Here is a 26,956-nt window from a genome sequence, read left to right on the forward strand (position 1 = left end):
TTTTGCATGATTTTACCTCTTGATTTTAGTTGCAAACTTAATTATACTACATATTTTATTTAATTTATGTGTGATTCTGGTTAAGTGTGTTCTTTGATTCAACAGCTATTGGTAGAGGAAAGTCAAAGTGAAGGAGCAGTTTTCCAGCCCACATAGTTTTGTGGGTAGGCTTTAAATGTCCAGCTTCCCCTTGCTCATCCATTGTGCATGCAGTTAACAAAGACTGGATCTACTTCTCAAACTGGCACTCACCTGTGTACACTCACTGTGTACTGGACACCATAGAATACACAGGGCATGTTCCTGAAATGTGACCTTACTTAAAGATTTAGGGAATTTAGTCTCATTTAAAATAAACACAAGCTTCTGTATAGCGCAGGGAGCTCAGCTTGATGCTCTGTGATGATGTGGAGGGGTGGGATGGGGTCGGGAGGTGGGAGGAGGCTCAAGAGGGAGGGTGCCGGGGTCCAGCCCCGGTGGATCCAGGGAACTCGAAGGGTGGACGGCGTTGGCGTGGAAAGACTTGTTTGTTTATTAATGTAAGATTAGATTAAGAAACTATAGTGTAGTAAGAAGGTTAAGTGGAGGAAGAGGGCTGAATAGCTTGGTTTACGCGGAAGGCCAATAAAATTCCAGACAAGGAATTTGCACCATCTACGTTGGGCCACCGGCGCCCACTTGAATATCTAAGGGTGCCTCGCCTTAAGCTCCCTTTCGTGCGGGTCTTAACAGCCAGGGCAAGTAAGTAGACCTGGCGAGCCTCCGCGCCCCAGATGGAGATTCAGCCTGATGTTAAAGTAAAGAGCAGAGAGAGGGAAGGGGAGAGAAGAAGAGAGAGAGAGAGACATGGGGGGAGCCAGAGTCCCAAGAAACCAGGCCGAGAGACTAGTTCGAGAAACTGGTCCGAGAAACTAGCCCCCGGCCCCTGGCCCCCATCCTTTATTGTTCAGAAGGCCTTTTATACTTTTGATAAAACATGGAGATCAATGGGTAACACAGAATTATGTAGCGTTCGCAGCCCAGACTCTTTCTATACATCATTTTGTATACAAAAGGTCTCAGGTGATTTACATTATCTTCTGGCCAAGAGGCTTGTTAACACTTTTTAGCTCTCTTCCTTAATGAATGTTAATTTTGTTTCCCCTGAAGTGTTTTTCTTTAATCTGCATCTCCTTAAAGCATTAAAGCTACATCTCCATAAAACAAAGGTGCAGTGGGATACAACAAAGAAGGTACTTAACTCAAAGATCTAATGTTGCTAATACCAGGTCTACTACTTGTTTTTCTATATACCAACTATATCTAAAAATAAAGGATATGAAAATTTGGCAGCAAGCATTGACCCAAAAAATGAAACCTTTAATCAGTCCTATTCTAAAGATTTTGACTCCTCGGAAGCCCCTACATTCCTAGGATGTTTTAAGCTTCCTGTGCCTCCTGCGGTCAGGAGGCCTCAAACAATCACATGCGCAGCTGTACGAGTCCTGCAGGCAGGCTAGAAAGCCATCGGAGGGGTTTTTGGATTGAAACACTCTTTCAAATGCAGAAGACTAAAGCCCTGAATTGACTTTTTCCAGAAAATGTCAGAAGAGTGGAAAAGCAGAGCACAAAAGCCGGCAGATTTTTGTTGGGGTACATGCTTAGGAATTTCCAGAGGGGTCCCTGAAGTCTGAGCACGCCTTGCGTATGTCAGCTTCCTGCCTCATGACCTTGTCACGGGCGGGATTCCTCACACTGGCTCCCGGCAGGAGGGGATATACGGATACATGTAGCTGATTCGTGGTGTTGTACAGAAAAAACTAGCACAACATTTAAAGCACTTATACTCCCATTTTTAAGATTTTTTTAAAGATTATATATGTAAAAAAAAACAAACAGATTAAAAGAGATTACAAAATCTACATTATTAAGATAAATCACACAAAATTCTAGTGTTATAGGCTGTTTGGGGCTCCCATCCTTCACATACTGCTCTCTCCCTGCCCAGACCCCTCTTCAGTCATTAGAGTGACTCACTAGAGAAGTTTTAGAGCATCTGAAAAGATGCTGTATTAATATTAATAGGATGCGTATCTTCATTCAAATTTAATGTTTATTTTCATGTAAATTAGAATCAAGACATTTATAAAATTAGCCTTAAACCCACAGGTTGTAGAAGCTCACTTTGGAAAATCCAGATATTGTATAAAGTACTTTAAGCACAAAAGGAAGTTTGGTCAGGATACTATATTTCAAAAAGAGGATTTGAAACATAACTCACTTATATGGGTATGGGACATGACTCCCAAAAGGATCAGTTTGCATTCTAGTATTTAGAAGATTATGATTCTGCAGTTTCTGATTTGCTATTCATCCCTGAAGAAGCGAGGCCTTATTGGTTTACTTCAGCTGAGGTTTGTCCGGTGTAAAGGCATCAACTCTTTACTGGGTACTTTCACCTGTGCCAGGCAGTGTGTGCAATGTAAGAAGTGCATGGTCCCTTTTTACAAATGAGAAAACCAAGACTCAGAATATGTGGTTTGCCTGGGATCTCACATTTAGCTGTCTCCTGAACCAACCTTTGATACCAGGTCTTTCTGCCTCTAGAGCAGTGTTTTTATAGTCTTTGCCCCCACTATAGCCAAGCAAGATGTTATGTTTTTATCTTCTTAGTCCTTTTCATCTACAGATCTGTAAAGAGTGACCTAAAGTATGTAAATTTCATTCTTCTTACCTAAAACATAGTAAAACCCCAAATGTTAAAAGCTCTCAAACTTAGGTTTCAAATAAGTTGGATTTAACTTTGGGGGGAAAAAAAGGATGAAAAATTATATATTGGGAATTCAAATGTAGTTTTGGCCCCCAAGAGAAGGTAAATATGACTGTTGTGTATGACTAATGGTGATTTGACATTCCTGAATGAGAACTTTAAAGACAGGAACACAAGGAACTAGGAACCTGCATGGATTCACTAACAAGCCAGATTTGCTTCTTGGACGGGCTCACCAAACTATTAGATCTGAGAAATTCAAAAGACAAAGCACTGACCTTGAGCAGGGCACTTTGCAAAACCATCTCTCAATATCTTCGGACAGAGGAAGATAAAATAGAATTTAGGTTCTAGAACACATTGCTGGATCAATAATTGGTTGAACAGCTGTACCCTTTAAGTGACGGATGTCTTGCTGAAGATATATTTATGATGGTGTTTGACATGGCTCAGTCCTCTACTTTGCAATAAGTTATATCAGATATTTATATGAAAGTCCCAGTTATCCAAAAGTTTTCAAAGGAGGAAAAGAAAATGTATAGCAAATGAACCCAAAGCTAGAATAAGAATATAAAATCAACATGCTTCAATAGGCAGAAATGTAGATGACTGTTCTTAGGTTTAAAAGCTAAAATCCACAAGTACAAATTGAGAGTGATAAGATTTGAGGGTTTTATTTATTAGATTTTATTATTAGACATTATTACCTTTAGACATAAGTGTGGCTGTGTGAGCAAAAATAATAATTTCCTTCCTTTTTCCTTATCAGGAATCTTGTTTAATATTAAAGCTTCTACCAATATTTGTATGATACTCATTTAGAGTGATACACATCACAGATAAATTATTACTATGTAAAGTTCTCTAATCAAATTATATTAGGTTTTAGGTACATATTACAAATTAGGGAATACAACTAAACGAACTCACCAGAGAGTCATGTATTATGGTGGTCTTCCCTAACTCTAACCTAGTTATTGTCTAAGTAATTTTCATGATCTTCCTTTTGCAAGAAATTTTTTGGAAAACAAAGTTGTAGCTTAAGCAATTACTTAGCTTTAATTTGTGAGACCCTTACACCTTTTTAGAGAGAACATGTGGAAATTAAACGAAATCACATATCCTTTTTTTCCTGAAAATGTAGACTCCCACTGAAATGTAGACTCCATAATTTGAGGACCTGAGGTTTCATTGCTGTGTCCCTAGAACCTAGGACAGTTCCTGGCACATAGTAGTTGCTTAATAAATGTTTGTTAAGGGAAATAATTTCTCCAAAAATTGTGACTAAGCTCATCTGCTAGATATTGACTCCATATATTAGTTTGCTATTAGCCTTTGTGATTTCGGTGACTGATTTGATGTTAGGCAAAAGTGAACCATTATCACGTAGGCCCAATGACCATGTAAAGAAGCTAACAAAAGCTTGGAGTTAAAGCAGTATACAAGCCCCTGTGTCCCTATCCTTTGAAGCAAAAGACTTTTGCTTTAGTCTTCTAGGCCTCTCTTGAGTCTCAAAAGGCTGGCTCAAGAGTTAATGATTAGGAAATGTGAAAAGGTAGAAGCAAAAAATAGCTATTGGGCCTGGAACATGGTAGCTATTTAGATTATAAATCTTCCACATAGCATAATCACTGAACTCCCAGTATCCCTGAAAGATACAGATAAAGGCCTGGCACACATTCTCACGTTATTTTTACAGGAAACAGACCCACCACAGATGAAAACTGCTGACTGTAAGCACATACAACCTAGTCTAGTTGAAACCAGAATATTGATGATGCTTGAAATTTTACCTTGATGCCATCCAATCCTGAGAATGGTGCATGAGCTGATCATGCACCCTGCAGTCCCGCCCTCACACTGCCTTTAAAACCCCTCCCCTCAGAGCCATCGAGAGTTCAGGTCTTTTGAGCATGAGCTGCCCTTGTTCTCAGTAGCATCGTGCAGTAAACACTGTACTTCCCTTCACTGCAACCCAGTGTCAGTGGACTGGCTTTGTTGTGTGGGCAAGCAGACCCAAAGTTTGGTTGGATAACAAAGTGTATCTAACTTCTATTGTAGGTTAGCTGGGCCAAATTATCTATAATAGAATGTAATAGTCAAATATTATGCAACAGTTGTTGGCAATAATTACTAATTATATGCCAGAATTATATGACCATTAATAAAGATACCTGATGCATTATCATGTGAGGTGACAGGAGTCAGGATAACAGAGACCACGAAGCAGAGTACTCAAGTTTAAATCCTGATTCAACCACTTACTACTTGTCTGACCTTAAAATAGTCACAGTAACCACTATAATTTTGTTTCTCCATTTGTAAAATGGACAAAAGAATAGCAGTTATTTCATACAGTTGATGTGAGGATTAAAAGACTTAGTCATATAAAGAGACTATATGACTCTATAATGCAGGATATAGTACTTCATAAATAATAATAAAAGCAAGCTATTATTGGTGCAAGGTTCAACATATATTATTGCTCAGTGCTCAGTCACTCAGTTGTGTCTGACTCTTTGCAACCTCATGGACTATATAGCCCACCAGGCTCCTCTGTCCATGGCATTTTTCATGCAAGAATACTGGAGTGGGTTGCCGTTTCCTACTCGAGGGCATCGTCCCAATCCAGGGATCAAACCCACATCTCCTGCGTCTCCTGCACTGGCAGGAGGATTCTTTTCCACTGAGTCACCTGGGAAGTCCAACATATAATCCTCTACTTAGAGATGAAACTTACTCTCAAAGAAATATGACCATCCCAGATCAAAAGCAGTATATTTGAGATCCAGCACTAGAACCCAAGCCACTCCAACTTCAGATCCTATTTAACATTCTAGCTGTGCTATTAATACCTAAAATGATGCAGGAAGAGTTATAGAATAATGTTGAACTACCAGCCAATGTATAAAGAGCCTTTATGGCCAAACAGGAAAATGAATAAAATAAAAGAACACAGAACAGAATACTAGAATACCCTGAGCCTGTCACATCTGCTAAAGAGCCTCTTGTGGTGAAGGTAAAAGAGGAGAGTGAAAAAGTTGGCTTAAAGCTCAGCATTCAGAAAACTAAGATCATGACATCTGCTCCCATCACTTCATGGCAAATAGATGGGGAAACAGTGGCTGACTTTATTTTGGGGGGCTCCCAAATCACTGCAGATGGTTACTGCAGCCATGAAATTAAAAGACGCTTGCTCCTTGGAAGGAAAGTTATGACCAACCTAGACAGCAGAGACATTACTTTGTCAACAAAAGTCTGTCTGGTCAAGGCTATGGTTTTCCAGTGGTCATGTATGGATGTGAGAGTTGGACTATAAAGAAAGCTGAGCACCAGAGAATTGATGCTTTTGAACTGTGGTGTTGGAGAAGACTCTTGAGAGTCCCTTGGACTGCAAGGAAATCCAACCAGTCCATCCTAAAGGAGATCAGTCCTGTGTGTTCATTGAAAGGACTGATGTTGAAGCTGAAACTCCAATACTTTGTCACCTGATGCGAAGAGCTGACTCATTGGAAAAGACCCTGATGCTGGGAAAGATTGAAGGCGGGAGGAGAAGGGGACGACAGAGGATGACATGGATGGCATCACCGACTCAATGAGCATGGGTTTGAGTGAACTCCGGGAGTTGTTGATGGACAGGGAGGCCTGGTGTGCTACAGTCCATGGGGGTCACAAAGAGCTGGACACGACTGAGCGACTGAACTAAACTGAACCTCTACTGAATAGAAGGAGGAAATAACTTCATTTTATAAATATTTTTATAATTGGTATTTAAGAGTCAAAATTACCTATAATATTTACATATATTTGACAGTTAAAAGACAAAGCTTTTTCCTCTTGTGTATAAATTTCTCTGAGCAAGCATATAGGATTGAACAAAATTTAAATGTTTCATGCACTTTTCATGGTGATATTTTTCTCAATTGTATCATACCATTTACATATGAACATCCTTTATTCTGTTTCCCACAGAATGCTGAAGTTTCTGTTTTTGAAGTAAATATACGCTTTGTTGGTGGACTAATCTCAGCCTACTATCTGTCTGGAGCAGAGGTAAGATGGAAAGTGGCTTATAAATGGGAATTTTGAAGTGTCTTAAAATCATATTTTCTACATGGCTTTTGTGGTGTCCATTAAATTTTCACATTTTGATTGGCCTCTAGCATATACTGAATTTCTTTTATTATGTACTAATTAAGTGACCACACTGAGAAAGTTCAGCAGAACATGCATGTCAAAAAATGTTAAACAATGCCTTTAAAAAAGCCTGGCTCCATTAGGTTACGTACCATGTGATTAAAACTACAAATTATATATGCCTGTGGACAAAGTCATCAGGTTTAGTAGAGTGGCAAGCTTGTGGATTTCTTTCTTTAAAAATTATTTTAATTTTAGTATATATCCCTGTCACTGAGTCATGTCTGACTCTTTGTGACCCCATGGACTGTAGCCTGCCAGGCTCCTCTGTCCATGGGATCCTCCAGGCAAGAATGCTGGAGTGGATTGCCATTTCCTTCTCCAGGGGATCTTCCCAGCCTAGGGATCGAACCCCTGTCTCCTATGTTTCCTGCATTTCAGGCAAATTCTTTACCCACTGAGCCATCAGACATGTTAGTATAATGTTAGCTTAATTAAAAAAAAATCTGAAATAAAGAAAGCTTGGCAAGTGAGATATAAAAACTAGTATTTAAGAAAATGAGTGAGATATTCTGCTTCCCAGTTAGAAGTCCTGTAGGCCAGTAAGTCCTTGTAAAGTGTTTCGCAGCTCTTCCTAGGTTAAGCTTCATTAATTATCTGCTACTCAGAGCAAAGAAGAAATTTTTCATTTTTAGCTGCTTTTTATCAGTAGATTAAGAAGATTTTTATATCATGCTAATGAAAAGCATAGATGCTATTTCCTCAAGAGGCTTTGGGCAACTTTATGAATAACAACCTAAGTGTCCACTAAGAGTCATTAGTGGACCTCACTTTCAATGTCAACAGTGTTAGAAGCTGACATCAAAGAAAAACAGTCACATATTTCATTTGCATATCAATCAGCTTTGTGTTAGTCTCAGCAGTCTGGCTGGGGCAGGAGTGGATCTGACCTAGTATACTAGTCCATGTGGTTCTGTGCTCCTTCACACAAGCAGAAGCAGAGCAGTAAACGCTTAATGAGAAAGGCTGCGTTCCTTTGTTCTGTCTCTCAGGCACTTTCCTAGTAATAGCAAAACAGCTTGTCATTCGCTTTAGATTTTATTCTGCCATAGAGGTCTTCAAAGTATAGAGAAGGCTTCTACACTCCTCTTAACCTGTCCTCTTTGTGTTAAATCCTGTTCTTCGTTATCCCTTTTCTTCCCTTTTTCTAGTCCCCAATAACTTCAGTTTGTTCATTTTGGTTTAGGATGTTCTAAACACTAAGCAAGGGAATCCATAATTTTTGAAACTCCTACTTAAAATTAGCTACTGGTTTTTTACTGAACAAATTTCTGCTTTTAGCATTTGTGTCTTTGCATACCAAGTGTCTGCATATTCCCTTCCTTTTGATGTGGCATACTTGGTTTTAACTCTCGTCATCATTTCTGTGGGGGTGAGAGAATTTGGAGGAAATAGGACTACTTCATTGTATCTGGACTCAGATAGGGTAATAAAGCATGCAAAGAGAAGCAGTTATGTACTTCTTCTAAATATTTATCATGTAAATTGGATACTTTTTCACTCATAATAGTGTCTTAAGCTTATGTGTTTGTTTCTATGTATGAGTATTCTTATTAGAGACATATATTTATTTACTGATGAAAATATAATACCCACAGATAGTTTGCCTGGATAAAATCATTTGCCTAGGACCTTGTAAGAGTATTTTAAAATTCTATGCTTAGCTAACTGTAGTAAGCAAAAGACCTTAAAGAACACTTCCATTGAAAATAATTATTCTTTTAGTATATTTGCTTTGTCCTTATTCATGTGCAAAAAACATTGTGTTAATTTTATCTATATTTTCTGTATTTTAATTTTATGGTAAAAATTAACTTAGCTTAACTTCCTTTCTTATATACTTCTGTGTGTTTATATAGAATATATTTTTAATTTTAGTTCTTAAAGATTCATCTTCTCACCACAGTTTTCACTGTTCCCTAAATGTTGGACAGTTGGGTTGTTTTCAGTATTCATATAGTTTGAATAATGTAGCTATAATCAACCAGTAAATACATTTATTCTTTAAAGTGGGATTGCCAGATGAGAAACAATTAGTATTAGACTGTTTTACCATCATCTCCTGTTTTTTTCCTACCAGTTACCTCATCACTGATAGTTACCTTTCATTTGACCAGTGCACTCAGGAGAATTGGCTGTCAGGAACAGGATCAAGGAAAAATTATTTACCCTAAGTCTGAGCTTGATCTATTTGTTTCCATATCAAAATGAAAAACTAGGCATTCATTTAATAAAAAGAACATCAACATGGCCACATTATGAATTAGTTGGTTTTTGATTGTTGATAAAGTTCTATGCTACACACTTTTATGTAGATCAAGGTATTACTAAGATAGTCTAGGAAAATTCATCTTCCTAAATTATCTCATAGAGGGACTGCTAAATCACCATAATTTAACATTCTCCTTTCGTCGCTGAGGTTCAGGCGTATTCTGAGAACATCTTATAAATCACTTTCAGAAGTATATAGGCCTACATTGATATAAGCTCAAGATTCTTAAATTTATGCTGCAAAAACAGAAGAGAAACCACTGCTTTGGGTTACATGCCTCAGGAAAATTACAGTTAGAAACACTGAGCAATAATGGAGAATGTCAATGAATTTCTAAACCTACCAAAAGAACGATAGACACATGAAATACATTTTCAAAACTTAAAATGCCCTAGCTCAGTTAAAATATGTTGTAGCATTTTTTTTAAAACCAAGTCACAGGATTTCCAGAGTCTATATAAGGGATACAGATAACCACAAAAAGTATAAACCAATGGGATAAGAATAAGATGAATACCAAACACTAAATAGTATTAAAAATAAAAGAGAGAGCATTGCTGTATTATTACAAGTTCGAGGGTAACTAAAGTCTTTATTGAAGATAGTAAATAGCAGCCTCTAGAATAGCATTCCCCAAATTATATTCTGCAGATCACCTTAGATATGGCAGGATAAATCTGTATCTGTATACATTCTAAAAAATAGGAAAAACTACATCCTATATTTTTTCTTAGAAATTCAAAGTCACAGAAAAAGAAACTAATTTTATTTATCTTTGTGTTTCCCATACTTACTTAACTACAAACTCTTTTTTTTTTTTTAATGTAACATCTGCTAACACTGAGTTACAAACATTGTTTCCCAGAACAAATTTTGGGAAATGTTGATTAAGAGTCGCCAAAGCAAAAGTGACATTGAAGATCGGCAAATGCAAAACAAGGCATTTCAAGAGACAAGATACATGTAGAAAATAACATGTGTGCCTGTATCAAATATTATTGTTAGTTGTACCACAGAAGTCGATGGTTGTGTTGAGCAGAAAGTTAATTTAATGGGATACAGTCGTGTCACAGACATGTGAAAAAAGGCTGAAGAACAAATTGAACCTAACACTCTCAAGGTGCCAGAGAGGATCTTTATAGTTGAACAATCACTCTGGGACATCCTAGAAATAATAAATCACTGATTTTTTTCTACCGTTGTCAAGACGCAAAGCCCTATCAGAAAGGTCAGTTGTCTGTTTTAGTTAATGTGGCCCCATGAGGGTCTTGGGAAATGAAAGAGAAGATATGATAGGAGTCTTCCATGCAGCTTGAATTCTGTATCCCATGAAGACCAAATATAGATAATTTCTCAACAGGAAATTGAGGCTCTGTTGGAAGGGTATGAACAAAAAATGTTTGGGAGTTTAAAAAAAAAAAGGGCATAATTTCACTATGGTGGATAAGAGGATCAGAGGAAATAGACAAGCTCCATGGACACTGATAATTTAATAAAATACTTAGGAAGGCTTTTCCTGATTTGAAAAACTATAAATTGAGAGAGAACATTTAGTACTGACCAGGTATATCATTCTCAGAGGAAACATTCAGTTAATATGGTTTAAGTGTGTGAAGTAGAAAAAAAGTCAACTCATCAAAGCTAAAAAGATTGAATGAGCTTCCAGTGAATAAAAGAAAGAAGGGCATCTGCTCCAAGACTGGGGAAACATGTATAATGGATTTTTACATTAGATCAATTTACTCAGATAACCTTCATTTTGAAGGCTGCAAAAGAATGTTTTCCCAAATTAACCAAAAGAAATCCACTGCTCCAGACATACCAGTAGGAAAGATTGCTAAAGAGCTTCCTGAAAAAGAGAAGTAGCTAAAATCACTAATTTTAAGAATATCAAGGGGGTAAACCTAAAGGAAGGGGGAAGGATTGTGGAGTGGGGAGGAGGGAAATTAGACTGAGAATGTGAATATAGTGGTAGAAAAATCTGGGTTTTTTTTAATCTCATAATAGGACTCAGGCATTTGGGATGCTTACTGGGGCTAGACATCAATTTTGTAGAGTTTATTTGGTGATGTTCCTTACATATACTTTGACATTAATTTACTATTGAAACTTTTATAAAGGAGTATGATAAACTGAATAAGTAATATTTTCATTTAAAAATGTTTAAGTTAGCAAAATGATACTAGATGACAGTAATTTTGCTTAAATGTGTCATTGTTTCCATGGTTAATGAGTTAAATTGTTTCATGTGGAATATTTTATTAAGATTGGAAGTTTATTTTATACTTTAAAAGGGATCTAGGAGTAGGTGGAATTGATTCTAAAATAATGTACACTTTAGTCAAATGAAAATACTACTTTTTTTGTCCTACATTGAGTTATAGAAATCATCCCTGCTGTTTAACTCAGGTTTGCTATATGTCTCACTCTGTACAGAGCTCTATCCTGTATTTATGATTGTTTTCGAAAGCACAGAAATTTTGTTAGCTGTGAGAACTTTATCTCAGTAATTCATGAAAGCAATTCCACAGTGTGCCAATAATTTCAGCTCTAAAACTTATTCATGGCTAATATATAAATGCCCAAAGCTGGTATAGATTTGCATCTGATTGATAAAGATGATAGACCAAACAAGATGATAGGCTTGGCACGTAAAGGAGAGGGAAACTCAGAAAATTAACTTGTTTCTTTATGAAATAGGACTGCAAATTCACATCAGTGAGAAGAGACTAGAATGATACAGTAACAGCCTCAAAAATCCTAGTGGTTTAAAAGAATATGCTCTACCCACTTTCGGTCCGGTGCACGCCACATGGTCTGCCCACGACTCTGCTTCTCATCAACCTCCCTCTGGGGCCCAGACACAGATGGACCAGCTGCCATCTGAGTCATTTGCATTTGCCAAGACAGGAGTCAGGGTGTTGGAGAGTGGGGAGGTAGCAAAAGAAAACCTAGAAAACCACGCAGTGTCTTTTGATGCAGCTGTTGGAAAAACACCTGTTACTTCAGTGTCTCTTCTCATTGGCCAAAGCAAGTCACTTGGTCCCTGTAACTTAAAGGGTTGGGGGAGGGAATGCAGTGTTACCACCACATCAGTTCAGTTCAGTCATTCAGTCCCTCAGTTGTGTCCGACTCTGCGAACCCATGAATTGCAGCACGCCAGGCCTCCCAACTCCCGGAGTTCACCCAAACTCACGTGCATCAAGTCAGTGATGCCATCCAGCCATCTCATCCTCTGTTGTCCCCTTCTCCTGTCCCCAATCCCTCCCAGCATCAGGGTCTTTTCCAATGAGTCAACTCTTCGCATGAGGTGGCCAAAGTACTGGAGTTTCAGCTTTAGCATCAGTCCTTCCAGTGAACACCTGGGACTGGTCTCCTTTAGGATGGACTGGTTGGATCTCCTTGTAGTCCAAGGGACTTTCAAGAGTCTTCTCCAACAGCATAGTTCAAAAGCATCAATTCTTCAGCACTCAGCTTTCTTCACAGTCCAACTCTCACATCCTATACATGACCACTGGAAAAACCATAGCCTTCACTAGACCGATCTTTGTTGGCAAAGTAATATCTCTGCTTTTGAATATGCTATCTAGGTTGGTCATAACTTTCTTTCCAAGGAATAAGCATCTTTTAATTTCATGGCTGCAGTCACCATCTGCAGTGATTTTGGAGCCCAAAAAAATAGTCTGACACTGTTTCCACTGTTTCCCCATCTATTTCCCATGAAGTGATGGGTCCAGATGCCATGATCTTAGTTTTCTGGATGTTGAGCTTTAAGCCAACTTTTTCACTCTCCTCTTTCACTTTCATCAAGAGGCTTTTTAGTTCCTCTTCACTTTCTGCCATAAGGGTGGTGTCATCTGCATATCTGAGGTTATTGATATTTCTCCCGGAAATCTTGATTCCAGCCTGTGCTTCCTCCAGTCCAGCGTTTCTCATGATGTACTCTGCATAGAAGTTAAATAAGCAGAGTGACAATATACAGCCTTGACATACTCCTTTTCCTGTTTGGAACCAGTCTGTTGTTTCATGTCCAGTTCTAACTGTTGCTTCCTGACCTGCATATAGGTTTCTCAAGAGGCAGGTCAGGTGGTCTGCTATTCCCATCTCTTTCAGAATTTTCCACAGTTTCTTGTGATCCACATAGTCAAAGCCTTTGACGTAGTCAAAAAAGCAGAAATAGATGTTTTTTCTGAAACTGTCTTGCTTTTTCAATGATCCTGTGGATGTTGGCAATTTGATCTCTGGTTCCTCTGCCTGCCTGGGAGTAAATAGTGTTAATGACTGCCCCAGTGGCCACTGACTTGGGTTAAACTGTGTAGCCTTCCCAACTGCCAGGAGAAGCAGAAGATAGGAATTTGTGAGAAGGAGACCTGTTTCAAGGGTTCCCAAACTGGAATTAGCCTGCACCACAAGGAAAAGACTTCCATCCTGTGGCCCTCGGGTAATAAGTAGAGATAGGGATAGGAATAGGAATCATCATAGGATAGGAATACATATCTTCACTAACTTTTCAAGTAAAAAGCTACTCTTCTAGCACATGTCTGCAAAAATTCTGTTTCTCTAAGAAACATCTTCATTCTAGACTTCTCCTCTAACTTTCCAAATTTCAAACAGCAAAGTTGAGAAACAGAGGTAAAGTACTTTATGGAACAGAAGCACCTGTCAGCAGCCCTGAGTCGTCTGGTGGGCGAGCGGATCGTTGCTCTTTGGCATCACCCTGCTGTGTTGAGCCCTCCTGTGGACCTGGTGGTTTTCGTCCAGCCACTGTTCTCTTCCGTTAAAATGTTTCATTAGGCCAGGTATTTCTTGTTTTATAAAAACCTAATGTAAAAAATGAGGTAATATGTTTACATTTAGATTTATGTTGAAATATTTCATAATTTACAATACCTGTTAAAACCAGTGCTTCAAATCAGTTTCATTGCCTGAATTACATTGACATGGATTTCTAATACTAAATTTGTATGTGTATATAAGTGAAGTGAAGTCGCTCAGTCGTGTCCGACTCTTTGCGACCCCATGGACTACAAGGCTCCTCTGTCCATGGAATTTTCCAGCCAAGAGTACTGGAGTGGGTTGCCATTTCCTTCTCCAAGGGATCTTTCCCACCCAAGGATCGAACCCAGGTCTCCCACATTGAAAGCAGATGCTTTACCGTCTGAGACACCAGGGAAACCTCAGATTATGTGTATATATATGTGTGTGATTTAAACAAATGCTATATTTTTCCAGGAATATTTCCTTATATGTTTTTTCTTTGAAATTATTATGATGTCCTTTAGAAAGGTATCATGAGGTAGCTATAGCAAGGAATTTTAAATTTAATGGGACTGGTAGAAAATTCCTGAGAATTGAGATAATTTACCATCTGTTGAGTTCAGGTATTGAGTGAATCAGCATATGCTATTGAATACCTACTTTGAGGCACTGCGCTTGGTGCTGCAGAAACAGTGAACAAGGGAAGTAGTCTCCGTTGACAAACATTAATCCAGATGTTACAACGGCCCTATAAAGTAAGAGTGGATATTGTTTTTATCCTCATTTTATATAGGAAGAAACAGAGCACTGAGAGTTAAGTAACTTACCCAAGGGCATATAAAGTAGCAGAGCTGGCTTTCAGAGCTGGACAGTCTAGCTTTAGGATACCAAGCAGCAGCCAGACATTAGGGATCTCAAACATAGGCGCTAGAAGTAGGCTCTAGGCTTGAACTTATGAGTCATGCATGGGTGCCCAGTCGTGTCTGCGCACCCTAGGACTGTATCCCTCCAGGCTCCTCTGATCGTGGATGGAATTTTCCAGGCAAGAATACTGGAGTGGGTTGCCATTTCCTACTCCAGGGGATCTTCCCGACCCAGGGAACAAACCCACTTCTCCTGCAGCTCCTGCATCAGCATGCGGGTTCTTTACCACTGTGCCACCTGGGAAGCCCAGACTTAGGAGTCATCAACAGCTAAATGATAATTGAGTGGATAGAAGGGAATGGAGCTGCTAAGAATATATATAGATTGAAAAGAGATAGCCTAAACATGTAGGCATTAGTGAGAGAAAGGAGCTAGAAAAGGAGACTAAGAAGCTGGAAGTTGTAATCCCAGAAGTAAGAGGGAAACCGACAAAATGTGATTATCACAGAAGCAAAGGGAAAGTGATATTTAAAAAATGAGGAAATACTCAGTTGTGTCAAAGGTTGCTGCTAGGGCAGGATGTCTCAGGACTGAAAAGTATCTTTGGACATAGCTATATAGAGGTCATGGATAACTCTACTGAAAGTACTTTTGGTAGAGTAATAGCATATAATCCAGATTGATTTTGATTGAAGAGGAGATCCTTAAGGTAATGGAGGGGAGGATTCAGAGGACAACTTGATAGAGTGTTTCCATCTCCTTTGCAGTATGAGAGAACAGAGGAGAAGATAGGCATACATGTGAGTGCCTCGGCAGATCTGGGGGCAAACATATGAGATATTTATTATCCAATGGTCCTTGTTAACTGTGTGAAGAAGAATTACCAGACAGGGTGTTGCGAGAAGAGAGTAGGTATTTCAGATGACTTTGTGTACTTTGAGATTGTCATCCTAGAGAGGGCTGACTAGAGAAACATGGTAGCGTTTCTGGACAGCATCTTGGTGGGAGACCATGAATTCATGGTGGCATCAGTCCTCAGGAGTATGATACTTGTTTCTCCAGCAGTGCTCAGCAGTTCAGATACAAGCATGGAGAAGGTAGCTGGTTTGTTTTTGTTGAGTTTTGCTAGACAGATGAGACAGAGACATCAAAAAAAGGCATGGACTTTATATGGTATTGTCAAAAAAAAAAAAAAGTATTAAAATTATAGACCATGAAGTCCAAGAACAAGTTTGACAGTATGAAAAAAATCAGGTGATTGATAGAAAATCGACTGGTTAAATTGCCTATTTAGTTGAAGTAGGATAGCAGTAGTAGCAGTAATTTAGCAAATAACTAGACATTCTGGAAGTTAAGGCTGTACAGTGGAATGTATAAATAAGAGATCTAAAAAATAGGGCAGTTTTGAGTGATGTCATAATCCAGGATGACATCACAAGGATGAGTGACTAAGGAGATTTTGCCAGAAACTCTGCATGGCTTCCTGTGCAATGTATTTTAATTTAAAAACATAACTGGTCTTAAAAAGAAAAAAACCTTCCAAGCATCAGTGAACTTATTTTTAAATTTCCTAAGATATAAACACTTTACATAATATTTATAAATCCATATGGAAATATGTACTGAACAAAGGTCACTACTTAAACAAAAAGGAGAAGAATATTCGTGCAGTATGAAATTTAAATATATGATTGTTGGGTAAACATTCATGACTGTAGAGCCTTAAGTTAGTACAGATGATTGGAGTTGGCAGTAGAAATGTAAACAAATGCATATTAACTAGTCAGATTTAATGTAACTATGTACCTGTGCAAAGCTATTTCTTTTCAGCTATAACTAGATGAAATTTTGTCTATGATAACTGTAGTAAATTTAATTGTAGTGATGTGAATTTGTTTTCAATTTCCTTTAGTCCATTCACAGTGCTATAATGGTGTGGTAGAATATCATAAACTAGGTGGCTTATAAACAAGAAACATTTATTTCTTATAGTTATGGTGGCTGAGAAATCCAGGATCAAGGTACCAGAAGATTTTGGTGTCTCCTGATGGTCAGCTTCTTGTTTCATAGATGGCCATCTTCTTTATGCGTCCTCATGTGGCAGAAGGGTTGAGAGAGGTCTTTAGGGTATCTTTTATAAAGGCACTAATCTCATCCAAAACAACCTCCAAAAGCCTCCACCTGTCTCCAAATTATCATTGCATCAGGGATTAGTATTGCACGTATGAATTTTGTATAGCAAGTGCCTTCTAAAGTAAGTCGTTGAAGATTTCATTTAAAAAGCTTTCTGTGTTACCACTTTATGATGCAGATGTATAGTTTTATGTATTTCTTTAAAGTTTTTCCTTTAAAACATTTTAGAAGATAGTTCATTGACAAATTTTAGGGTTAACTATCCTAGTAACTGCAGCCGTTTCTGCTACATCATGAAGTGTTTCTTCTAGAGAGATCTGTTTATGTATCCCAATCCAGGGATCAAACCCACATCTCTTATGTCTCCTGCTTTGGCAGGTGGGTTCTTTACCACTAGGGCCACTTGAGAAGCCCTTCTCTGGATATACAACCATTAATTTTGCATTTGGAAGTTCGTCTTATAATTTAGCTGAAAATTCTTTTCCGTTGATAATAAAGAGAACCTAAGCCTTGAGGGTAATGTTTGTTTTTAACTTAATAATTGATCTTTATTTTAATTTGAGTTATCCAATTCTCCTGAAGCAATACAAATAATGACTAATTCCAGGGTCCTGCAAAATAAGGAAATCCAAGAGATTTAATAATAGGGCAGAGAACTCAAGAATTTCCTCACAGCTCTTAGTTATAAACACTTTTGTTTTTCATTCATGCCATTAGGTAGACAGTTAGGGTTAGAACAGATAAGTAAAAGAGATTGTCACCTTTTCTTCTAAATTCTGTTTGGTTAATTTATTTGTTTAATATTATTTTAACATATTTAAGTTCTTGATATAATAATAACCGCAATTACTCTAATGTATAAATTGCTGCTAACTTCTGTGTTTCAATTCTTACAGCTCACTTGGTATTAAAATTATTAATTTTTTTTTTTTAACCCACTGTGTCTCATGAACTTCCTCTGGTCAGGTAGAAAGTATACATATTATTCAATTTAGATTTAACTATTAATTCAAATAACAACCGTAGTATGTGTTTTGAGTTTCTGCTATCTAGCCTTTATAGCTATAGAATGCTATATAGTGCTATATAACTAGACTTTTCGTTACCATCTGAGCTACCAGGGAAACCCAGAATAATATTAACCTGGAGTTTAACTCTCAAAAATGAGATATAGTGAACTTTAAAGCTCTTTCATCTTGTCAGGCTTGCAGTTATTAACATGTTTAGTTGCTTATGGTTCACATCTTTATTCAGCAAATACTATGTGCCAGCTCTGATAATTTTGAGCATCTATTATGTGCCAAAGTGTGTTCTTATATCTGGAGGATTCAGTGATGCACAAATTAGATGAAGTCCCCGCTCTCGTGAAATGTGCATTCTAGTGAGGTAAAATATTAAATAAGTTCACAGTATAACGTCAGATAAAAGTAAGTGCTATGAAGAAAATACAATTCAATCATGGGATAAAGAGTGACAGAGATGGATGGGACAAGGACTACTTTAGCATAAAATGGATCTCAGATTGGAATGACACCATTGAAGATTGGGAGAAAATAACAATCTAAACAGAAGAACCTAAGAATTCAGAGTTTATAGTAGATTTCTCTCTTTTCTTTGGAACAGAGAAGAGGAGGAGGACAGTGGTAGTGATGATAATGGTGGTAGTAAGACCATTATCTTCGGGTTATTGTATGCCAGGTATACAGTATCAATACTGGAGAGATTTCATGAACTCCGTATTGTAGCTACACTGAAGGTCTGACTGGCTGATTCCTGAGTCATATAGTAAATGAGAAAACTGGAATTAGACCCTGCTCTGTCTGTACAATGACCCTATCCACATATTCCCAAATCCAGAGTTACCATAATCTTCCTTTATTTACTTGCTTATCAGTTCAACATGTAATGAGCCAGCTGCAATCTTCTGAAACCCATGAAATCTTCCACTTTTCTGAGCAACAAGGAATAATTGATGTATGAAAACTAAGCTATGACATGGTAACACTTAAGAGTTTATAACATATTTTTATTATTCCAATCACATTTGAAAGTATGTATTCATCATATTCATGTCTTTTTCCAAAACAAACTTTTCCTTGAATTTTTCCAAATAGTTCTTCGAGTTGCAAGTGTTCTCATTTCCTTCTCTGTGATTTTATTCTTCACTCTCTCACCCTCTTCCTCAGAATAAAATATATTTTGAGAACCATAGTAATTGAGAGCACTGAATGATGTGCATATATACAATTTAGAAAAAAGAATAATTACTTTCAAGTTTTGAATCATATTTTTTGATAAAGAAATATGAAGGGAAAAGGTAGTACGTTGTCATTTCAAATGAAATTAAAATAGTTTGGCTTTATTAACACATAAATTGTGAAGGTTTACCAATACAATTGAAATGCTTTTATATAATTAGAGAATTCCAAAAAGAACTTAGAAATAGCTCATAAATCTACCATACGTTGACAACACTTTAATAAATTTCTCCTGACTGAGAATAAAAATTTGGAATACAGTTGCCTACTTGCTTTTTATATTAGACAAAGAGAAGAAGGAAAGCTCATATTTATTGTCATATATCATAAAAGTAACTGCAAAAAATGATTAAAATATCTACTTCTCACAGTCATTAAAGATGTGCAGTGAACCGTTTTCTAGTAGGTTTTCCTTCCATTAAGTTAATTGTTGTCACAAGAGAAGACTGAAAACCAGGGCCCTTGAGTTAAACTAAGATTAGATCCAGGGACCTGACATTTCTCCAGTTTTTCCTAGGAGTTCATTCCATTATGGAATTTCAGGATGCTACTTCAAATAATGGGGTTTAGCTAGTGCTCAGATAAATGGGTAGTTGCCACACTTTCAAAGATTGCCAGCCTCCTGTCACCACTGCCTGGCATGCACTTCCCTCCAGTATTGCTTACCTGTTCAATGCATTCTCCCCACTCACATATCTAGACAGATGCAGAATGATCACTGACTTCTCCTTATACAAAGTCACAATAAAGTAGCAACACTTCCAACTTCTTTCTCCCCCTCTTTCTTCCCTATCAAATTAGCAAAGACTAAAAACATGTTAATACCCAATTTGGTGAGAATAGGATAAAAATTGGCTCAACATTGCTGAAGGAAATGTAACTAGATTTAGTTGCTCCAAAAAGCAATTAAGTACTATGCGTAGAGGAAGATCCTTACTCTAAAGGTATTTATTTGGTTCCAGTTATTCAGCGTTGGGGAATCTACCAAAGGAAGTAATCCAAAATGTAATCTTACTATGCCAAAGCAGTTAATGAATGCATTTTATATAAACAGTAAAATAGGAAGAGACTCTGCAATTTCCAACAGTAAAAAAATGGTGGAGCAGCTCATGGAATGCTCACATAATGTCATGTTGCACAACCATTAAAATTTATGCTTGTTAATTTATTTGATGACATAGATATTGATAAACAAGAGACAAAATTTAATGTGTATACGATTGTTTTTAATTCCCATCACCCATTTCTGGCAGCTACTATTCTGATCTCTATATTTGTGAACTTAGTGTTTTTGTTTGTTTCTTTGTTTTCAGCTACAAAAAGATAGAATAACTACATAGGGCATTATTCTTAAACGTAAACAATATTTGCTTATGATTGTTACGATCTTTCCCATGTCTTTTTGTGTTGCTAATCAGATTTTTCAGAGTGACCTAGTAGTAATCTTAGGATCAGAAAAATATTAAAAGAAAATTGCAATAAACTTGAAAAAAACCCTTACCAAACTTTTCCCCCTAAAGTTCCTCAGGATTCAGTTGTTCTAGCCTTTTTTTAAATTTGACTATTTTTAACTTTTCTTATAAGAATCCAGCCTGTGAAGTCTTGAAAGTCACCTTTCTCCCTTTCTGACATCTGTTTCATAAAGAAAATGACTTTACTCAGTGATAATTGAATTTCCTTCTTTATAGTCAATTTATAGATTTCCATTTCAGATGGTGGATTTATTTACAGCAACATCTATTAGATGCTAGTATCATCCTCAGTTCACATGGAAATGGAGGTAACACAAAGTTTAAGTAAACAGATTGGTCATCAACCCTTAATCTTTATATTTTCAAAAGCAGTTTAAAAAGACAAAAGCTGATTATAGTAACAAGACTCTTTTGTTACACACGCCTATCTAAAGTGATACAAAATAGTATGTACAGTATTTCATACTCTTAAAAAAATGCATTCATGGGAAATCTCTGCATTTTCCATCCTCAACCATTTAAAAGTCCAAAGAGTGGAATTGCTTGTGATTATTATTATAGATTCAGTAATAAAGTTTGTGTTCATTACTAGCAAAGAAGGAAATCTGGAACTCCTGAGGCATTTGGCTCAATCTGTGACTTTGTCTTTCTCTACAGGATCTAATTGAAAGAAGGTATTAGGGAAGACATAGCAGAGAGCCTTTTTCCTGTTGTTACAGCAGTAAATATCCTTAAGAAACTTCAAAAACATGCATGCTTGCTTGAAGGAGAGAGTAAGAGAAAAGCTGTTCAGTAATGAGCCAGGGAAAAAGGAAAACCTTGTCTGTGAGATAAAGAAAGTGACTATATAAAGGGGAGCGTATAGACTACCAGACACTCGTGAGACTTCTCAAATCAAAACCTAGACTCACTTTATGACGGAAACCCAAGGTAATTAGAAACTATTTCAGATTTGTAACATTTTCCTTTGTTTTTCAAAATCTAAAGCAAATGTGACTATATGAATTGATAGAACTTGCTTATGGGTACACAGATACTGGCAGTTTCTATATTTTTAAAATACTTTTAAAAAATGTTTGGAGGAGTTTATAGATGTGATGAAAAGCCAGCTGTCTTCTTTCATTCACTGTCTCCTCACCCTAAAACTCTGCCTCTCCTTCCATTTATGAGGATTAGCTGCTCCCTGTGACCCTGTAATAGGAGTAGACGTAATGATCTGAGGCTCTCATTAGTTAAAATTGTATTTCTCAGGAAAGTTGCTACATTTGGGGCCTACAGGTAAACCATCTGTAAACAGGAGGCTACTTGAAATATTCATTGTTTGGGAGGCATCTACCAAGTGAGCTTAAGTAGCTCATATGGAGTAGAAGGAACGTTGCTCTTAGAATCTGGAATCCTGGCTTCTCAGACCCTAATTAGTGGTTGCCTCACTGCATTACCTTGAACAAGCCATTTTATCACTTTCAGATTTTTTTTTCATAAATTTGCTGTTATGGAATGGGAAATAAATGTCTTTTAAGTATCTTCTAAATGCAGTGTTCTGGAACTGTGAAACATGGATTTTTCAAGTTGTAAATTGGAGGAGTGGGTGTGTGGGAGAAGTTGTAAATTGGAGGAGTGGGTGTGTGGGAGAAGTTTCCTCCTCATAACTCACAACTTCTTAACTTGTTTTTGGGTGTAAATTCAGTAACTCCTTCTGGTGAAATACAGATTTGTGCTTCTTAGGTTATCCAGATATGTAAATACCTGGGGGTGTAATAGAAATAGGAAAGTTGGGGCTCTTTACGCTCTGGAAGAAGCTTGTGTCCTACGGAAGATGAATTGGCTGGTTGATAGTGGAAGGGAGATGCTAAGAATTAGAGAAGCTCTGCAAGGAAAACAAGAAACTTCTCTAGACACAGAGACAGTGAGGAATACGCACTGGTTCTTATGAACACCCACAGTCTTAACTCCTCCCTTATGCAAAATTTGAATGCAGATTGCTTTTGATTATAAACAGAGCTCCCGTTTTAATGACAAACTCAAAGGCAGTTCTGGCAGCTGTAGCAAGAATGAGAAACAAGGATTTATACCCAGCAAAACTGACTTTTCAGGTGTAAAGGGCACTGACAAAGTATTATCTTCATGCAGAAACTTGGGGAGTATTGTTTCAAAGAGCCCTTCCTGATGAAATATACCAAGCAACAAGCTTCAGACAGCCAAAGAGCATGCATCATGAGTCCATTTTTGTGAAATGTCAAAAGTCGGCAAATCTGTAGAGACAGGAAGTAGATTAGAGGTTGCATGGGACTGAAGTGGTTGGAGGAAATGAGGAGTGACTGCTAATGAACATGGTGCTTCTTTGGGATGGGTGATAAAAAATGTTCTAAAATTTGTTGTGGGAATCAATTTAGTATGACTATACTAAAACCACTGAAATGTATACTTTAATGGGTAAATTATATGATGAAAATGTTAAGAAAAACACCATAGCTCTGAAATTTAATTGAAAATATTAGTAAGAACTTAGGAGATACTATAGCTTAAAATATATAAATATGTGTGTGTATCCCCTTAAAAGGCCTGGAAACAGTGAAGTATGCCCAGACTGGGTGTTGAATTCTGATTCCTTGCTAACCAGGGCTTCTGAGAAATGGCTGAAATAAAAAATGTACAGTATCATTCTGAAACATCGAACCGTGTCGAACTTTGTCCATGACAAAGACACGGACAAAGACTACGAGGGCAATGTCAAAAGGGCCCAGGGGCCAACTTAAAAGAGACTCCCTCCTTCAAAAGACGGACATTTTGAGTTTCACTATAAATAAGAAATATAACAGATTAACACCCACCAAATACATTTGAGTCTGTAAGTTCTTAATGATATTAAAAATCAGAAACAATTGGTCACCTTCAAAGAATGAAAGGAAAGCAGTTTATTACCATGAAAATTGGTAAAAATAACCAAGCCTTTGACTTGCCTTTCCTATGTGAACTGTATCACAGGAAACCAAGTGGTAGATAAGCCAAGTGTCTTAATAAAATTATTTCTGTTAATAAATGAAAGTGACCCATTTTTACAACTCCTGATGAGTTAATGGATCCAGGCCATGATTATCAAAGCTGCTGACTTCTCAAAAGGAAAGCAAACCACATACAAACCTCCTGATAAAAGAACGTATTGCCTAGAATCTTGTCAAAGGAACCAAGACTCTGGATCCAGCTTGTAATTTGTCAGAAACACTGTGAGAAGAATGTATTGAACTGCACTATACATGTGCAGAATGAGGCTCCTAGATTTGCAATGACTTAAATTTGTCCAGATAAACTAAAAGAAATGAAAGGGGAAAGGGGGCAGCTTATGGTTTAAAAGAGACCTTTAAGTAGTTTGTGTGTTTTGTTTTGTTTTGTTTTTAAGTGGGCAAGACTGACTATAGGGTCTAAGGATGTGCTGTTGGTTGATAAAGAAATGTTAAGAATAAATGCCAGGATGTGGTTACTTTTGGAGAGAGAGAAGGAGTAATGGTTGGGACAAGGTACACAGATAGATGGCTTTTAATGGGGCTCACAGAGCCCTGTTTCTTGGCCTAGATGGTAATTACTAGGCTGTGTGTCTTTAGTTATGCATTCTGTAGGCATGTGTGTTGTGAGTGGGAAGATATGTATACACCTCTGTGTATCTTTGGAATTTAAATATGCTTTAAACATATCAATAATAAAAGAGATTACCTAGAAGAACAGTCAAAGCTTGATGGAATCAATTTTGGATCTTGGGATCTATTTTGGATCTCTTTCTTAATTGAAAGAATATTATTTATTTGAAAGAATATTTAATGTATTTGCATTAGCTTGATGTATATATATTAGAGAGCATATTTCACATATAAAACAAGCATAATTCAAGTGTAAAGTAAATGTAAATGTTCTATACGGGCTTCCCTGGTGGCTCAGTGTTAAAGAACCCTCCTGCCAATGCAGTGCTGCAGCTGCTAAGTCACTTGAGTCGTGTCCGACTCTGTGCGACCCCATAGACGGCAGCCCACCAGGCTCCCCCGTCCCTGGGGTTCTCCAGACAAGAACACTGGAGTGGGTTGCCGTTTCCTTCTCCAATGCATGAAAGGGAAAAGTGAAAGTGAAGTCGCTCAGTCGTGTCTGACCCTCAGTGACCCCATGAACTGCAGCCCACCAGGCTCCTCCATCCAGGGGATTCTCCAGGCAAGAGTACTGGAGTGGGGTGCCATTGCCTTCTCCATGCCAATGCAGTAGGTGGGTTCAATCCCTCGGTTGGGAAGAGCCCCTGGAGAAAGAAATGGCAACAGACTCCAGTATTCTTGCCTGGAAAATCCCATGGACAGAGGAGCCTGGTGGGCTACAGTCTGCGGGGTTGCAAAGAGTAGGACATGACTTGGTTACTAAATAACAACAACAAATATTCATTCTATAATACTTGTCCTAAAGTACTGATTGAACAGATACTTTGACTTACAGCATTCATCTTTTTATTTTATGAAACAGATTGTCCAAATAACTTGAAACAGTTTTTCATTTACTACTTTTAGGTTTGGTAGTAAATTTTCTAGTCATAAACATACTATATACTTAACAGGATGTACTATGATATAAGGGCTTCCCTGATATCTCAGCTGGTAAAGAATCCATCTGCAATGCAGGAGACCCCAGTTTGATCTCTAGGTTGGGAAGATTCATTGGAGAAGGGATAGGCTACCCACTCCAGTATTCTTGGGCTTCCCTTGTGGCTCATCTGGTAAAGAATCCACCTACAATGCCAGAGACCTGGGTTTGATCTCTGGGTTTGGAAGATCCTCTGGAAAAGGGAAAGGCTACCCACTCCAGTATTCTGGCCTGGAGAATTCCATGGACTATAGTCCATGGGGTCGCAAATAGACACGACTGATGACTTTCACTTTCACTATAACATATATAGAGAACACTGAACAATTTTTTAATTAATTCATTTCTCATTTTACAACAAATGTGACTTTTTGTCCAGAATTGTGACCAACACTTAGTTTCAGCAGTGTGGAGAAGTGGTCAAGACCATAAACTCTGGGACCAGATTGTACATTCCAGTCTCTGTTTCTCTACTTCTTGCTGGCATTGTGTGAACATAATTAGGGATGATAACCTTTCCCACCTCAGAAGCCTTGTAGAAGGATAGAGCAACTTAGTAAATGCAGACATTCAGAAGAGTCCCTGGAATATAGTGAATTCTACATAGGCATCAGGTGTTTATTACTTGGCCAAGATCATTTATGCAGATCAGTCTTTGGGAAATTATATGGCTGAAGGCCCACTTAAACTTTCTGATTCCTAGCATCCCTGAACTTGAGAGTTCTTACTAAATGTGTTTTCTCAGAGGTTCTCATCCTACTTAAGTGACTTCTTACAGGACATAAATATAAACAAAGCACATTGTTCAGATTTTATCATCTATGTCTGCATATTTGCTTACAGTTAGCATGTTAGAGGTAAGTTGGGGTGAAACCTCTATGTTCTTTTTATCGTGAAATGTTATCAGTTCACAATGCAAGTATATATTATTGCAAGAGCTATAAAAGAGGAAGATATTTAGGAAAGGAGGAAAAAGGCAAAAAGGAAAAAAGAGGGGGAGGAAATAAAACAACTCATGGGGAAAAGGAGTGGCCTTAAAACACTTGATTTGCAGTCTACTGAGATGCATGGGGTCCATGATCATAATTAGCTGTGTGATTCTTTTATTTAACTGTATTTGTATTTTTTAGTGAAAAATGTTTATCGTTATTTTTTTGAATGTAAGAAATTATTCAACCAGCGCAAACCCAGTATGTTTGATCCCTCCACCCCAATTCTACATTCTAACCAATCGTTGATAAGTAAAGCCTAGCCTTTGGAAAGGCCTTAGGAAACCTAAAAATACTTATATATTTAATTTTTCCAAGTTTTCTAAGGAATCTAGACATCAAGAAATATTTACATATGTTCCACTAGTTTTCATTTCTTGTTGATTTCCTTATTAAGAACTTTAAAAAAAAAAAAAAGCCCAAAATATATCTTGAGAAAGCTGAACGTAAATCTTCTTCCCGTTGTTCATATGCATTTTACAAACATTTTTCAATTATGTGATTTCAAATCTATGATATTGGCATAGTTCTCACAGTTGAAAAATAGTTATTTTATTGTTTTCTACTGTGTCTGACCTTGTATGACAAGTCTTACCCTAAAACGGGGATTTTTTTTTAACCTGTGAACCACCAAAAACAGATACAAGAGCTAT

General features: G+C 37.5%; 1 protein-coding gene across 1 annotated transcript in view; it reads left to right on the plus strand.

Moving 5' to 3' along the window:
* Positions 1-26,956, plus strand: part of MAN1A1 (mannosidase alpha class 1A member 1) — a 172,906-nt gene that overhangs the window by 57,291 nt on the left and 88,659 nt on the right. Inside the window, exon 5 of the mRNA XM_018053007.1 lies at positions 6,722-6,802. Coding sequence (XP_017908496.1) covers positions 6,722-6,802 — 81 coding nt within the window. The remainder of the gene's footprint in view (positions 1-6,721; positions 6,803-26,956) is intronic.

Source organism: Capra hircus, chromosome 9 (genome assembly GCF_001704415.2).
Source record: "Capra hircus breed San Clemente chromosome 9, ASM170441v1, whole genome shotgun sequence".
NCBI classification, from domain to species: Eukaryota; Metazoa; Chordata; class Mammalia; order Artiodactyla; family Bovidae; genus Capra; species Capra hircus.